General features: G+C 37.5%; 2 protein-coding genes across 2 annotated transcripts; one reads left to right on the forward strand and one right to left on the reverse strand.

Moving 5' to 3' along the window:
• The first annotated feature begins 576 nt into the window (after positions 1-576).
• On the forward strand, positions 577-2,150 carry LOC106301025 (cytochrome P450 71A24-like). The gene is made up of 2 exons (XM_013737333.1): positions 577-1,464; positions 1,547-2,150. The coding sequence occupies exons 1-2, from the start codon at positions 604-606 to the stop codon at positions 2,048-2,050; spliced, it is 1,365 nt and encodes a 454-aa protein (XP_013592787.1). The 5' UTR covers positions 577-603; the 3' UTR covers positions 2,051-2,150.
• Positions 2,151-13,894: 11,744 nt separating this feature from the next.
• LOC106324169 (BTB/POZ domain-containing protein SETH6) lies at positions 13,895-16,406 on the reverse strand. Its single transcript, XM_013762186.1, has 4 exons — positions 16,091-16,406; positions 15,931-15,997; positions 14,671-15,858; positions 13,895-14,596 (listed from the first exon to the last, which is right to left on the reverse strand). Exons 1-4 carry the CDS (start codon positions 16,180-16,182, stop codon positions 14,003-14,005), a joined length of 1,941 nt encoding a protein of 646 aa, XP_013617640.1. The 5' UTR covers positions 16,183-16,406; the 3' UTR covers positions 13,895-14,002.
• Between the last annotated feature and the right edge of the window lie 1,534 nt (positions 16,407-17,940).

Below are 17,940 nucleotides of genomic sequence, written 5' to 3' on the forward strand. Positions count from 1 at the left end.
TAGTGATTTTTTTCCTTTTGTTAGTTTATATTATTTGATATAGAATTTAATTTTTTGAAAGAATTATTTTTATCTGGAATTTTTTTATATTCTATCAGTATTACATTAAGATGTTGATGAAATATTTAATTGATGTTTTAAAATTTATCTGAACATTCTAAATAATGTATAACTTTAATTTTTCTGAAATTATTGTATTCTTTACAAAGTAATTTTAACTTTAATGTCAGCTGATTTTATTATAATTTTTTCAAGATTGGGTATATTTTTAAGTTATTTTTTCAGTTTTGAAATATTTTTTGGAAATATCATATTTTAAAAGTAAAAACTAATATGATGATTTGTCGATTGGTAATTTGGTAAATTCTATGTGGATATTCTCCATCACTTACGTGTTTGTAAGAGCAAACATTTAATAATCAGATACCATTTTTAACTGTTGGCAACATATAACCAATTGTTTTTAGTTTTGATGATTAAACAATTCAAGTGGACAGACAACACGTACCATAGATAAACTAGGCTTATATATACGGTAACCAAGTCCAAAAGAAAAACACAAGTTCACAAGAAAAAATCTTGAAGACTTTGAATAATCAAGAGATGCAAAAGATGATGATGATACTTCTTTTACTGTCAATAATTTGTGTTACCATTCTCTTCTTGAAAAAACAGTCAACAGGGAAGAAAATCAGTACACCAAGGTCACCGCCGACATTTCCGGTTATCGGGAACCTTCATCAGCTCGGCCGCTACCCTCACCGATCACTATGCTCTCTCAGCTATCGTTATGGTCCTCGCATGCTCCTTCACTTTGGCCGTGTCCCTGTTCTTGTAGTCTCTTCAGCGGACGCGGCTCAAGATGTTTTGAAGACCCACGACCGCGTTTTTGCGAGCCGTCCACGATCGAAAATCTTCCGAAAGCTGCACTACGACGGGCGTGATGTAGGCTTAGCTCCTTATGGAGAGTATTGGAGACAAATGAAGAGTGTGTGTGTCCTTCATCTCCTAAGCAACAAGATGGTACGGTCCTTTCGAGACGTACGAAAAGAAGAGATCAGAATAGTGATGGAAAATATCAGGAAATCAAATTCTTCGCGGATTAATCTAAGCAAGCTATTGGCGAGTTTAACTAACGATGTAATATGTAGAGTTGCTTTTGGAAAGAAATACGGTGGTGACACGGATTTTATGGAGTTAATAGAGAGGTTCGAGAAGCTATTGGGATCATTTAGTATCGGAACTTATGTACCATGGCTTGCATGGCTTGATTGGATCAGCGGTTTGGATGCTGAAGTAGAAAAGACGAAAAATGATTTTGATGAATTCTTAGAGAGAGTTGTACAAGATCATGTAGATGGTGGCGGAGATAAGAATGATTTTGTCCATGTATTGCTAGCAATTCAGAGAGAGAAGAGCATCGGGTTTGAAATCGACCGAATAAGCATAAAGGCTATTATCATGGTAATAAAATCGTATTCAGATGCAATTAAGTTTTAGTACATAACCTTACTCCATATTTCTTGTTTTGGTTTTCACTTTTCAGAATATTTTTGTGGGTGGTACGGACACATCTTTTACAGTTATGGAATGGGCAATGACAGAGCTTTTACGTCACCCAAAGTGTCTGAACATACTTCAAGAAGAAGTCCGTGGGATTTGTAAGGGCAAATCGAATGTATCAGAAGAAGAAATTCAAGACATGAAATACTTAAAAGCTGTGATCAAAGAGACAATGAGGCTACATCCTTCACTTCCGTTGTTGGTTCCTCATGAATCAACACATGATGTCCAATTAAGAGATTACTATATACCAACCGGTACGCAGGTTATGATCAATGTTTGGGCCATTGGGAGAGAGGCTGCAACCTGGGGACCAGACGCAGAGTTGTTTAGACCGGAGAAGCATTTAGATACGTCTGTTGATTTCCGGGGTCAGGATTTTCATTTGATTCCGTTTGGTGCAGGAAGAAGAATTTGCCCAGCGATATCGTTCGCTACGGTGCTGATTGAGTTGGTTTTAGCTAACTTAGTGCATCAATTTGATTGAAGATCCACAGATGATGATCAGACTGATGTTCCTGAAGCAATTGGCATTGGGATTCGCCGCATGTTCCCTCTTTATGCCATTGCGTCTTCTACTACTTAACTTGGGGCGTTATAAATATATATATAATGATTTACTTTATGTAAGGGGGGTTTACCTTTTTCCGCGCCAGGGTATCTGGTTTTATTTGTTTTTTTCTTCCTAAAGTTGTTTTTGTTATGAAAAGAACTGGAATTTTATTATATCGCACGAATTTAAATAAAGCAAAATTTTATACCCGTACGAAGAAGATAATACTGATAAGAAGAGAGGATGTGTTATTGAAGGACAAGGATGGTGTGTTTACAATCGATCGAAACGATCGTTTATATAGAAGAGAAATTCACTGTGCAAATAGTGCAGCGGGCCCCACATCTTTTTATATTTTCAACGAAAATGGTGGCTGCTGCTTTCTTTGACTTTCGTAACACTTTCTAGTTTTTGAAGCTAATAATTCTTAATATGGTTATGATCTACAGTCGTATACTCTTATCGAGTGACTAAACCATAAAGCTTCTGTATTATTTGGGAAATTCAATGATTATGTAATCATAACTAAACATGTCGTTTTATTCACTTATCAACAAAAACAAAATTCAATATCAAAACATCAAAGAGACTCTCCAAGATGATTTTTTTTCTCTTAACATGGAGTAAATCATCATATCATTTTTATTTCTATTATTTATAATTTTATATTACAAATAATAATAAATTATTTGTAATATATGCAATATTGATAAACAACTTTACCGATAATTTTACTACGAAGTTTTCTCTATAACACTTTGATCGACATATAATTATGAGTGTACCACATCCTCGATGGATGCTCTCTTTACCACACACAACCATAACAAACGGTTTTACCTATAGTACTTTGAAACCTTCGATAAGTTTGCATCCTATAATCTACAAAAAATTACATCACCTAAATATTGAATCCATACCTGTAATATAACCATTTGAACTTTAAACACTAGTCAATGTTGCTTCCACGTATAATTTGATCTTTTCAACAAGCTTTTCAATTTGTCGTAGTTAAGAAAAAAAACTCCATTGTTTTAAATACGATTTACAATGAATAAAAACTTAAAAAGTAATAATCTCTAAAATATCTATTTAAGATTTTATATACTAACAACTTCACAATATGTGAAAGCCCCATTGATCCAGTGGTTTGACTAAAAGTTCATTAATCCTTCTACCCCAAAAAGTCTGGGTTTCGAGCCCTAGAGAAGACAAAATTACGCGAATTAATGGAAAAAACTTAAAAGAGATATGCAGCATGACGCAATGAGTACCAGCCATATTATGCAGTCATGCGTGAACTCTCACAAGACAGATAGAACTATCGGCTATAAAACCGTCTGTAATATTTTTCATAGTTTGTATTAGTATAATTATTCAGCGTTAAAAAAAAAACTTCACAATACATTAATTTCTGGAAATCTTTTTCTGACGGGTCTCTCGTCAATCTTCTTTGACGGGGTCAATTAGATGGGCCGTTTAATATCGTAAGGTCGTTTGGTTTTATCACCGTCTCTGCTCTCTTATATTGTGTTTAACAAATATTGTACTAATTGACTAGTTGACCAACCCATGATTAAAAGAAAACAAAAATTTGCTGGCACAAACTACATTCTTCCGCTCTACCAATTGAGCTAAGGTCGGATGTTGATATTGAGTTATATTATTTATATCTATATCATTCTCCTTCAATATACCTCTATGTTTGGAGGCAGTTTCTCGAAATTGGCTCCAAAATATGTGTCCCCTACACTTTCACGTTCCGACCAAAATCTAGAAACAAGTCTATTGTTTTCAGGTGTGCCTTCTCTGTATTTTGTTTGTTTTGGTTCCTAAATATTTTTGTCTCCACTACTTTATGTCTTTAAATGTGTAGTGAATGTAAAAAGCTAGATCGCCTCTTGGTTAACTCCCAGTTCATCTCTGCTTTCCCTAACAACACAGCCCACTTTCTACCACCTTTAACCTCAGACCACTCGCCCTGCCTTATTGACCTATCTTGCCCCCTCCCTGTGGCTGGAACCAAGCATTTCCGTTTCTTCAACTACCTCACCAAGCACCCGCTATTCACCCAGTTGGTTACTGAGACTTGGAATCACGCCGGAAGCATGGCCATTAACCTTGCAAACCTGTGTTGGAAGTTAAAGAGTGTCAAAGGAGTGTTAAAACAACTAAACATAGATAATTTTTCAAACATTCAAGTGAGGATTTTTGAGTCTAACCGTTTGTTGCAAGCTGTGCAGGTACAAGCTTTGGATAATCCTTCTGAAACTAACCTGCAGCAGGAACGTGATCTTCTTCAAAGGTGGATGTTCCTACGGCAGATAGAGGAGAGTTATTTTCGGCAAAAGTCAAGGGTCCGCTGGCGCAAAGAAGGTGACTTGAATACTGCCTATTTCTTCAGAGTGTTCCAAACTAGGCTCATCTACAACTCCATTAGCTCCTTCCAACTCCTCTCGGGAGTTTTTATCTATGATCCTCTAGTCATGAGCCTACATGCTGTCCAGAACTTTCAGAGCATCCTAGGTCCATTGAACTTGGCTCCTCCTCCAATCATTTCCACTCCGGAATGTTTCAGCTCCCTCACTGGTTATAGCTGTACTATGGACCTTGCTGCTGCTATGAATTTAATCCCTTCTGCGGAGGAGATCACTCGAACAATGTTCAAATTGAATCCCAACAAAGCCTCTGGTCTTGATGGCCTTACTGCACGATTCTTCAAAGCAACCTGGAGCCTCTTAGGAGAGGAAGTCATTAAATCGATCCAACATTTCTTCTACTGCTCCTTCTTGCCAGCCACGACTAATGCCACAATCCTAGCTCTAGTCCCAATGCACACTGGTGCTTAGCTCATCATGGAATACCGGCCTATATCATGTTTAAACACTATTTATAAAGTGGTGTCAAGACTTTTAGTGAAGAGATTGAAGCCTATGCTACCTGCGTTAATAATCCCCAATCAGACGACATTTGTTAAAGACAGACTACTCCTAGAGAACACAGTCTTAGCGGGAGAACTAGTCAACAGATATCACAAGAGACTCGATCCTAAAAATATTACTATCAAAGTGGATATAGCTAAAGCCTTTGACACGCTATCTTGGGACTTTTTGCTAAACTGTTTAGAAGGTTTGAATGTACCTGCAGCGCTGGTGGGTTGACTTAAGAAGTGTGTTTGTACAACGAACTTCACGGTAGGGTACAATGGAAGGGTGCAAGGATACTTCAAAGGAACCAGAGGGTTGAGACAAGGGGATCCACTATCCCCTTACCTCTTCGTCATAGCTATGAATGTACTCTCGGTCATACTCAACAAGGCAGCATCGGATCTTAAAGTGAAATATCACCATAGATGCTCCTCCTCTAAGCTCACTCACGTATGTTTTGCTGATGATCTCCTGATTTTCATTGATGGCTCACTGTCTTTAGTGCAGAATGTGTTACAGGTCTTGAAAGAGTTTGAGCTTCCCTCGGGGCTCGCGGTCAGTGTCCAAAAATCCTCTTTCTTTGCCTCTGGTCTCACTCAGCAGGAACTGGATACCATCAAAGCGTCTACTGGAATGCACCAAGGCTCTCTGCATGTGTGTTACCTAGGTATTCCTATGTGCACGAAGAAGCTATCTCTCCAAAATTGTGAGGTCCTCCTGCATCAAATCAAAGGGAAGTTTAGTTCATGGAGTGTGCGGAGCCTTTCCTTTGCAGGAAGACTACTTCTAATAAAGACGGTTTTTGCGGGAATAAACAATTTCTGGTGTTTTACATTTCTACTTCCCAAGGAGTGCATTAAGCGAATGAACTCCCTTTGTGGGATGTTTCTCTGGAATGGGAATATTGAAGGTAGCCACACTGCACAGGTCTCTTGGGAAGTGGTCACTAAGACTAAGGAGCAGGGAGCCTAGGGATTAAAGACTTGCTAACATGGAACATAGGTTGCTCTTTAAAGCTTTTCTGGTTGCTCTTATTCCAGTCTGGTTCAATATGGGTGGCTTGGTATAGGAGTGAGGTTTTGGGTGGTAACATGAGTAACTTCTGGACTGCTACGGTGAATCCAAAAAATTCCTGGCTTGCTAAGAAGTTGATCAAAATGAGAAGAGAAGTCTTTACCTGGAAAAAGATGCGTGTGGGAAACGGGCGTATAGTCGTTCTGGATGGACAACTGGTCACCTTATGGATCGATGGAGAACTTATTACTTAGTACTTCTCAGTCTAGACTAGGAATCCCTCAGACTGCTTCCCTTGTTGACTTGAATGACGATGGGAATTGGCTACTTCCACCTGCTAGATCAGATGATTGGCTACAACTTCAGATTTACTTAACAACTGGCTCCCTCAATCAAGATAAAGATTACTATGAATGGATACTAGAAGATAAGCCAACCAAGAATTACAGTACTAGCGATGTCTACAACAAGCTTAGGGGAGATGATCAATCCGTACCTTGGGCGAAGGTAACCTGGAACAAAGGAGGATTCCCTCGTCACAGTTTCCTAGCCTGGCTCTTTACCCTCGACAAGTGTCCTATTCGTGATCGATTACTTAGATGGGGACTGCAGAGTGACTCCACTTGCCTCCTCTGTAATGCGGCTGATGAATCAAGGGATCCCCTACTCTTCGAATGCTCTTTCTCGTGGAACATGAGGTCTGCAGTGGCATCAAAGTGAAACTTACAACCACAGCGACAGTGGGCAGATAGTCTAATGCAGATGCAGAGTTTAACTGGGAATAAAATCAACAGACAACTCACCTTACTAGGTTGGCAAGCAGCAATTTACTGGATTTGGACTTAGAGAAACAATAGACTGCATCGCAACCTGTTCCGCTCCACTGATGCGATTCTCCGGTTACTTGACAGGCAGATAAGGGAAAAGATCCTAAGCCTCAGGATCACTTCACGGGTGACCTCCTCTAGGCTTATGCAAAACTGGCTATGATCGCCTTCTACTACCGTTTCGTTTTCCTCCATCGTTCTCTCCATCGGAAGCTCTTAGTTTGGGCTTTTGGTTCACTTGATCTTTGATATTGGGTATGGGTTATATTTTAAAATGATCTTGGGACGGCAAACTATAGTTCTATGGGCTTGTAATATTTTTACATTTTCTTTTGCATTTTAATATGAAAACCTTCAGTCAAAAAAAAAAGTAAAAAAGCTTAGCCCTTTTTATGGATTTCTTTTACAAGAGATGACTTTTTCTTGTAATAGACTTTAGAATGATAAACTGATTTGCGTTGGAGAACTTATTAGTGATACGAAATCATATCTCATTTATTTTGATTTATAGGTTTTTGTTTTTAATTTGGCATATTGCTATTGAAACCAGTGGCAGAACTAGGTGGTGAGCTGGTGGGGCAGCTGCCCCCCATGAGTTTTTTTTAATGTAATTTTGCTTAAAATTTTATTAACGCCTTCGATGAAAATTTGAATTTATAAATATATTACTAGTGTTTTGTTGTTTTGCCCCGGGTAGAAATTCATCCAAGATCCGCAACTGATTGCAACTATTGAAATATGTAGTTCTATTCAACAATTAAGATTGTGAAGGTAAATAAATTTGGATTTGGAGATTAACTTTAAAAAAATTGGCTTAATATGTTTTCTTTAAAGGTGTATTAGAAATGATTACATACTTTTAGATAAAAATTAAAAGATGCTTTTATAAATTACTTTATGAAGTTTTTTTATAGGCACATATTTTTACTTATATTTTGATACTAGTTAAAGAAATTATGGATTCACTACTCCGCCAACAATTTCCTCAAATCTAGTAACCTAAAAGAACTGGAATTTTATTATATCGCAGGAATTTAAATAAAGCAAAATTTTATACCCGTATGAAGAAGATAATACTGATAAGAAGAGAGGATGTGTTATTGAATGAGAAGGATGGTGTGTTTACAATCGATCGAAACGATCGTTTATATAGAAGAGAAATTCACTGTGCAAATAGTGCAACGGGCCCCACATCTTTTTATATTTTCAACGAAAACGGTGGCTGCTGCTTTTTTTGACTTTCGTAACAGTTTCCCCTATTGTCAAGTGATTTTGTTTTAAATCACTTATTTTGTTTTCTCTATCATATTCAAAAGAACTCGTGTTTGATAAAATAAGAATCTGCGTTTCACAAAAAATACATAAAACGGTCCTGAAAGAACACACGTTTTTTTGGTGTATTGAGAAAATGGGTCTTTATTTTTTATATTAAAAAGTCATTTCATTGCTAAAACATGAAGTGATCAGTAAAGCTATAACGAAAACAACAAACAAAACAAAGTTTTTTATAAAAAAACTAACATTCCTATGAGAAATGGTTTTTAAAACTATGTGGGTTAGAAGAAAAAAATATTAATGAACCTTTAAATTAATAAAAAGATATTAACCGACGAGGGATTCATCGAACACTCCGCTTCTTACACAAAAGTTTTAAAGTTCAAAAAAGTGTCACGTGAACCTTGTTTCAAAGAGAAACTGGAGCTTAAAAATGACGTGGGTGTAAAGAAAAGTGGAAAAAGAAACAAGAGCTTAGAATTCAAAAACGGGTCACGTGTGCCTTGTTTCAAAGAGAAACCGAAGACTTGGAAATGACGTGGGTTTATAGCAAAAGATGGTAACAGAAAACTCATGCGCCTAGAATTGCACGGTGAGATAGAAACAGGTGGGTTTTTATGTGGAAACCACATTCATCTTAAGACATGATATATTATGGTTCGAGTCTTTTATGAGTCTTTGTATATTCAGGTACGGTTGGACAAGAATGAAGAGTCTAGAGCACTCTCGAACTTAGAGAAAATTGGAGATGAAACCCGAAGTTGGAATCAATTTTTGGAGTTGGTGTCGATCGACACCCACAATGGTGTTCGTCGACACCTATCGTTGACTGAAATTCCCCACATGTATTTATCAAGTTTCAAGAATTAAACAATTCCCAAAGTTTCTGCTTATTTGCAGTTTAAGTCTTTAACGTGTTTTAGACCTATGTCTATTATTTTTAAATTATTATTTAGGCTAATCCTATGGTGATCTTATGTGTTTATCCCTTTTCTCACAAAAATATTTTTCTAAACATGAAAAAAATTGGTTACAAGGAAATTGTTGGAGATCCGGTCTTTGATGTTTATGAAGATGAAGGTCTGATTCAAATGGAATACTGAGTCGACGACGATCAAGTTCAAGAGAACGTTGATGAAGTTTGTCTTCCACGTGGTGGAAAATGTGCAATTTGAGCCAACAAAGGACATTCACATTAATAACAAAGTTGATGAGAGGAGTTATAATCTCTTGGAATCGCTAGATGCAGAATCTTATGAAAAGATTAATAAGATTGAAGTTTGGAATAATTACGTCAGATGGTTTGAAATTTTTTATCAATGGATAAAGAAGAAGAAAAACGAGATAAAAACAATGGTTAAGATTTGAGGAAAAATCTTCTTCTATCCGGGAAAAAAATGATGTAAATAAATGTTTGGAATATTTTCAAATATTGTTTTAGATAATTGTCTTTATTATTTTAGTATTTTATGGTTTTCTTATATATAGTATTTTAGTTTTAAGTTTGTGATTTTCATGTGTAACATTGCAGCATCATGAGCAACAAGGAAACACAACTTTTGAATATTTCAACTTAGGAGTTGCTTGACTTACAACGCACTAACCGAAATCAAAGAAATCTATAAAGATGGTTGATGCAGTCATAGTAGTTGTTGATGCTGAAGGAGTTTTAAGAGACCAAGAGGGCCAAACAAGGAACAAAGAAGGACACAACATTGGTGCACAAGGAGCTTTGATCCCTGGTACAGTGGTTATTGCTAGCGATGACTAGAATGCTGGAGTTGTTCATGGAAGAACACTTAAAGACTACATTAGGTCTGATTAGTTAATGCTAACAGGTCTGCCTTTAGACTTCATTCCAGAGGAATGATTTTGAGCTGAAACATGTGTACTACACTCTTGTGGGTCAACATCCTTTTCATGTCAACTCCATTTTTCCGAAAATGTTTTCAAATACTTGTCTTTATATTCATATATTTTAAAGTTGTTTTATTCGTATCTATCTATATATATAAAAATATGTTCGCCTCTCTCCTGTTGCGCCACGTCATAAAGTCGGTTCCTGACAGGTCGACACGTGTCCGGATTGGATGATACTCACCGTTTCGCTTAGTCACAATTATTAATGGGCTTTTCTCTTTTTGTTAATAAATATTTCAGATCAGTTTTTTGGGCTTAACATAATTGGATTTCTGGGCTGTAGAGTAACACATGAGGGGGTCCCACATAATACGGCTTTTTCTCCAAAAATAATGTCGACGAACGAAAGACAGATCTGCTGCGTTTTAACAACTCCGGTTCAAACCTACGGCCAATGAAGATTTGCTCCATCGGCCACGCTGAATTCCGATCAAAGTCAGTTGGAAGGCGTCGTATTTGGCTGTTCGATTCCACTTCCTCTGCCCTTGGTTGAATTTTGGAACCATTATGGAAGTTGGTTGGATTCATGCATCCTCATTGACTATCACATTAAATCATTCGATGAACCCCCTCATTAAAACATTTTAACTCAAATATAACTAATCTTAACATAAATAATCCTTTTACATCCTAAAATTCTCAAAACCCATAAACATTATTATATACTTCTCTTAACAAAATTTTACAAAACATACATATAAAGGGAATATACAATTACATCACAAAAAAAAAAAGAAGCATGAATTATTTTAAGAATGACTTCAAGTTTTGAGTCATATTCGCAAAAAAAAACCTTAAATAAGTTAGTTTAATTGAGAATATTATAAAACAAAACATTTGAATTAAAATAAATATTAAAAATATAATTTTATTTATCAGAGAATAGTGAAATTTACTGTCATTATAATTTAGAACAAAAAAAATAATTATAATGATCTCATAAGTCTTTCATTATTTTTCATTTATAATATTTTTTAATCTATCATAATTTTAAATTACTTCATAAATTATTATAAAATCACTTTTATTATAACTTCCCGTCCGTATTATTCGTATATTTTAAAGTTGTTTTATACGTTAATCACCCTTTTAAAGGAGACTCAAGTGCTATTCGGCGGACACAAATGAAACAGCGCCTTCAACCAGTTATCTTTCTTACCCTCTCCTTCTGGTTAATCGTTTCTTTCTCGCCAAGTTCTCCGTCGCCACATATGACATCTGCATCTCAGGTTTGAGCCCCATGAAATTGCTTCTGGTTTCCGTTGGACTCTCTGCTCAACCGGAGGTGTCCAAGCCGTTAAATTTCCAGTGGATCTCCTTCTTCATAACCAAATTATTTCCTCCCCGTTTCTGAAGAGATTTGAACCCAGATTCCTACCGCTTTCTCCTGATTCGTCAACCGGCACCAGATCTCAGATCTTTTTGTTGATAGATCCGAATTCTTTTGAAACCCTTTGCTCTCCTTGTCGTTCAAGTTTCTGGTCATGCTCTCTGCGTGGATGTGCTCGTTACCATCGCCAAAGCGTTTCCGGCGGTCTAGACCCACCGAACAACGTATGAAGACTGAGCCGCATTGCTCATATAACTGGGCCCAGGCCATTAGACTTATAATATCTAGCAGCCCGTTTTTTTTCCACCAAATCTCATATCCATGGAGATGGATTCATACCAATCCATTTTGGCCTTGATACGGTTGGCTAGCCCATTTAAGAATTCTGGTGGATTCACCGGGGTCTTTAATTTTTTTTGCTTATTGTCATATTCATTTTTTATGAAGAAATTATCGGCGGGTTCACCTGACTTGATTACACATTCATCATTATTCTCTATCAAGAAGTGTTTACCATTACCATACTTTTTTTCTTTGAAATAAGAAGATGTGTCGGATCAATACTCGAGATTTAGTTTCAGTTTACACACCAACTTATTTTCTTGTGAAGCAGTCTGTAAAGGGCTGCAAGAGGCAACCGAGATTACTTCAGTTTTTTTTGTAGGTGTGGACTGTTTTTCCAACATCCCTACTTTATGTGTCTAAATCTTGTAGCAGTCTGACTTTGTCTCTCGACGCATTCAAACTTTGTCTCAAAATCACTACTAAACTATTTTACTTATCTGCTTCTACTATTGTATTGTATTTTGCTTATCAAATATGATGTATAATCCTCTCTACGTTATTAGTCCCAAAAGTTAAGCTTTGTTGACAAAGTTGTTGTGACGCCCCGACCGCCCACGGCTAATGGACCTTCCATGCTAGCTCTCTCGGCCTCTGGGGCCCATTTGTGCATTAATATTTCTGAGGCTCTAAAGTATTGTTTACTGATCCTATAGTCACCGCATGACTTTTCTCCGTGTTTTGGCGTCACTCACACGATACCGCAAATGACTTTTTGATAGGTCACTCATTCTTCTACTACTAAAGCTCACGCACACTTAACCCTGGAGTTTTAAATGGATGTGTGACCGAAAAGGTAAGTGCACTTTGGTGACATAGGTAATCAAATCAATTATCTTTCCATATACCACAAACCGAAATGTTACAATTTACACTCTTTCAAAGAACACAACGTCCTAGTTCGCTCCAAGATCGTTACCCATTTTAGTGTGAACCTTCCCACCGGTCCCCACACTCGTCTGAGTTCGTCTCTGATACCACTTGTAACGCCTTGACTGCTCATGGCTAATGGACCTATCACGCCCACACACTCGGCTCATGGACCCCATTCCATGCGACGGGGGGTGCATTAATTTTCAGAGGCTCGATAGGCTTGTTTACTGACCCTGCAATCACCACATGACTTTTCCATTTGTTTTGGCCTCATTCACATGATATTGCGAATGACTGCCAGGTAGGTCACCAGTCATTCTACTACTCCAGTTCAAGCACGCTTAACCATGGAGTTCTAAACGGATGTGTGACGAAAAGATAATAAATGCACTTTGGTGACATAGGTAATCAAATCAATTCTTTTAAACATTTCCATAAACCACAAACCGACGGGGATGTTACAGTTATGTTCCAAAAAAAAAACACAGTTTGCTACATAATGAGCAGAAGCTGAAGATAGAAAAGAGATGAGTGAGGGACCAGAGAACCTCACCAACTCGTACTAGTTGATATGGTAGAGAGTGATCGGAGCTAGAAGTTTTCTAGACTTTAAACAATAAACGAAGTTATAACGAGACTAGAGTGATGTATCAGAGGATCTCATAAAATGTAGATTAATTTTTCGTGTCCACCTAGGCTTCGTAGACTCCGGTTTCCACGATGACATACTGTAGTTTAGAGCAGTTTTGAAGTTCTTTAGTTGGTTTGATTGGTCTCCCACTTCCGCTCATTTGTGAAGATGAATCTTCAAATAAGTCATTTTGATCAAAAAGAGCAAATTGGCATCCTATATTCTCATACTATCTTCCTTAAGCAGTCCAATCTATACATTTAATAGAATATAACTGATTTGGTATGTTCTTTAGAGTGAACAGGTAGGGATTGCTGAAATTTTGGTAAACTAGTAGTTGGGGAAGGATTCCAAGATGTAACAAATATGAGGCAGTCATCCACGTGCCATATACCCTTTTGGATTTTACCCATTTGAGTGTTTCATTTAAATTGTGAAATATACAAGAACACTCTTCTATTTTCTGGATAAATGCAACACTTTCTTTCCCGTGTGCCAAAAAAAAGCAAGAGAGACGAAAAATCTGTTTAGTGATATTTTCCTTTTTGTCATGAACCTTGATCCATCCCTACGGTCACTACTACTCACTTCATTCAAAGAAATGATCCAGAAGATTTTTATCCCAACAAGTCCAAAAACTATTATGAACTCTCTCCCTATATTATATGTAAATTACAAATTTACACACACACACACACACTTCTCTCTTCTTTTAGGAATAGAACAAAAGCATCAGAAACAACAAATTCAAGAAACAGAGTGACACCTTCTCTTCTGAAACATGAAGCGTTTCTCCGAGTTTGTCTTCTCCTCGGTATGTTTACCATTACCGGCAACACTTTGGCTTCTTCTAAATTTCAACATGATTGCGTTCAACTTGTTCAGACCTCTAGAGAGCTTCCTAAACAGTCCATAACGAGTTCTTCTGCTCGGCTTCACGAATTCTCTCTTCATCGAAACGTGATCCTTCTCGAGATCAGTCAGCCTCATCCTCATCCTCGCGACCTCAAGCCTAAGCTCTCTGTTCTCTCTTCTCACCGATGCGTAGTTGTCCCGGGGCGAAATCGCCCCGCTTGCCATCCCGCTTCCTGAACGGTTGGGAAACTGTCCCGGGAACAAGAAGAACTGGCTCTGACTGGAACCACATGCACCACTACCACCACCACCACTGGTCATCGTGCTCTTGAGCCGCGTCTGTTCGTAGAACAGGACTTGAACAGCTATCTGGATAGGAAGTCTCTCGTTCTGTGCCGCATGGCTGCTTGCGTCTTGAGACAGTTTCTGACAGCTTATTGTCTTGCAGAGACGGTAACGCTCTGAATCTTTCATGTTTGGATGAACCTAACTCAACCAACAAAAAAAAAACAGTCAAACCAAAACTCACCTTAAGGAGGCATTCTTAGCTTTTCAGTTACCTTAAGAAATATATCAATGGCTCGGTAAAGACTATCGCAGACGACGCGGGCATGGTCCGGGAGAAGCTCAGCGAGAGCTATGAACTTCAAAGGAGGGAGGTTGGAGTCGAGAGCCACCTCAGCTAGATAACTATCCATTAGCTTCGAGACCTTGAAGATAGAGCTCTGTTTCGGAGACTCAGGCCCCTCGAAATCGTACATAGCCATCTCGCTCTCGTCCACCACATCTCCATCGTCGTCATCTTCGTAGTCGCACTCGTCAAGATTCAGAAACATGGAGAAGATTCTTTGCACCGAGTCAGTGTCGTACATGGCGCCGCCGACGTTCGCAGGAATCAAGATGTCTTCGAGAATCGCTTGGTCCAGCTGGTGGCTTATCCTTCTCTCCAGATCCGATCGACAGGAGACAGAGGTTCCGGATCCTATAGCTGTCTTCAACAAGATGGATAGGAACGAGACAGGTATCGAGTTCTTATTGGCTTGTGTCGGGAGGAGACCAACGATCACTTCGAGGACGATTCTTTGTTTATTCTGCGGATCCGAATCAAGAACCACACTTCCTTTGACGAGACTCGGTTCTCTGATGATCTGCAGTGACTTACGAGCGTAGCTCATCAGTATATCGCTGATGATCTCATGATTCAGACCTTTGGACTTCATGGCGGAGACAACTCTCTGGAAGAAATCGAGCTTGAGGATGAGCAGAGACCTTCCCCACCAATCAGAAGGTTTCTCCGTCTCCGGGGCCAACCTCTCAAACTTCTGATCAAGCTTGAGCAAACCAGAGACGAGCTGTTCTTTACAAGCGTTCACAGCGATGGCGTTCACGAGCCTTCCGACAAGACTAATCTCTTCAGCTACAGGTAGTAGCTTCTCGATGGAGTGAAGAACAGTGATGGAGTTGGAGATGTCGTTAAAGATCGAGTCTTTCAGGTAAGCCTCTGTTCTCACCTCCAGATTCTTCTCTGATAACTCCTCCGTCATTTCCAGGTAATGAGCCACGCATCGCAAGGACGCGATGTTTGCCGACGTGAACTGTAGAACGACGCCGTAGCAGAATTTCGCTGCGAGCTCAAAGGCCTCTGACCCGCCGGGAACTCCGGGTAGGTTGAGGTGGTAAGTGTTCTTCGTGTCTTTTGATTCAAGAAGAAGCTTCCTGATTCTTCCACTCCGAGAGACGAGAGGAAACTGAAAACAAAAACAGAGACAATGGTTTGCCTTTCGTCTTCCCATTCACTAGTTTAGTTCGAATTTCATTACCTTATGAAGTGAAAAGCTTGCAGAGCCGACTTCTATAGTCAAGTCACTCGTAACGTCCGAGACCGGCCTGGAAACACATACACAATTTTTTGAGGACCCATAAGCCAACAACGTTAAAATCATTCTTGTCTAAAAGAAAGAAAGTAAAAGAGATTAGTACCATTGAGGAGTGTGTCTGATGCTTGAACTTGGGCGAAATGCTTTTTTGCCAGAAACACTTTGCTTTGACTCAGGAACAGTAACAACACCCATTTTATCTCTTCTTTTACAAAACAGATCCAAACTTTCTTTTTGGTTTTGGTTTTGGTGTTTCTTATCAGACAAAATTTAGCAAACCAATGTTATCGCAAAGACCTGCACATATGCTTTTGTGTTTCTACCAAGATTGTTCTTTCTGTCGGCTGCAAATGCTCTCTGCGTCTCTGTCTCCCTTTACAATATGAAAGATTGTGCGGAGGAGTGAGTAAAGAATTCAAATAATGAATACTATTGTTTCATGGACATTTAAATTAATTAATATAAAAGTTATATTAATGCTACTTTATTTTCCGGAAATTAGGACACTAATCCCGCTTACTATAGGTAGACTGAGACTATGGGTATTGAGTGTTTGATCTCATGTCACAGTGGTTTTCATCCAATTATTACTAGTTGGTAATTTATTTTTTTGGGCCACATGTGGTAATAATAGTTTTTAGCTGACGATTGATTTGTGTGATTTTGTTAAAAAAAATAGTAATTCTTAAATCGACCCTACGTGGTGAATCTATAGGTTCAACCCCTCTATATTAACCTATTAAAATCTGCTACATCTTATATTTTGTTTAAGAAAAACAAAAAAAATAGAAAATAATATCAATCGGAGAAAATTTTTTTTGACATTGCAAGATTTAAAACCCTAAAACTTAGAATTTATATTCTGAACACTAAACCTTAAATTCTAAGATTAACACAAAACCCTATAGTTCAAACTCTAAACACTAAATCCTAAACTTTAAACCCTAAATCGTAGGGTTAATTTTAAACCCTAGGATTTAGAGTTTAGGATCTAAATCCTAGAGTTTAGGGATAATCCTAAGTATAGTATTAATCTTAGGGTTTAGGGTTTAGGGTTTAGTGTTTAGAATATGAGCTATAAGGCTTAATATTAGCACTAGTATTTAAAGTTTAATGTTTAGAATTTGAGTTATAAAATTTAAGGTTTACCAAATTTTATAATGTCAATTATTTTGTTAGCAATTAATATTGTTTTTACTTTTTATTTTTATGATAAATAAAATATGACACTCGACAGTTTTTTATTGGTTATTATCTAGGGGAAATTACATGTTTACCACTTTCATGCTTTTTCATTTTTACCACCACTAAAGTAACATTTTCAAAAATACATTCTTCACTAAGTGGCAAAAGACTCTTCTTTATATATATAATAAATAAATATTTAAATAAATAAAAATATAAAAAATAAAAAATAATTTTTAAATTTTTTTTAATTTTTTCTGAACTATACTATTTCAAAATTCAAACCCTAAACCCTAAACCATCAATCCTAAACCCTATTTTTTTGGAAATACGAATCCTAAACCCTAAACCATCAATCCTAAACCCTATTTTTTTTGAAATAAACTCTAAACCCTGAAACATCAACTCTAAACCCTAAACCCGGAAACATCAACTTTAAACCCTAAAACATCAACTCTAAACCCTAAACCCTAAACCCTAAACTTCAACTTTAAACCCTAAACCATCAACATTAAACCTTAAACTATCGACACTAAACCCTAAAAATTAAACTCTAAACCCTAAACTCTAAAAAAATTAACCATAAACCCTAAAACATCAACTCTAAACCCTAAGCCCTAAACCTTCAACTCTAAACCCTAAAACCCTAGAGTTGATGTTTTAGGGTTTAGATTTGAAGGTTTAGGGTTTAGAGTTGATATTTTGGGGTTTAGTGTTTAGAATTGATGTTTCATAGTTTAGGGTTTAGAGTTGATGATTTAGGGTTTA

Source organism: Brassica oleracea, chromosome C1, assembly GCF_000695525.1.
Source record: "Brassica oleracea var. oleracea cultivar TO1000 chromosome C1, BOL, whole genome shotgun sequence".
Taxonomy (NCBI): Eukaryota; Viridiplantae; Streptophyta; class Magnoliopsida; order Brassicales; family Brassicaceae; genus Brassica; species Brassica oleracea.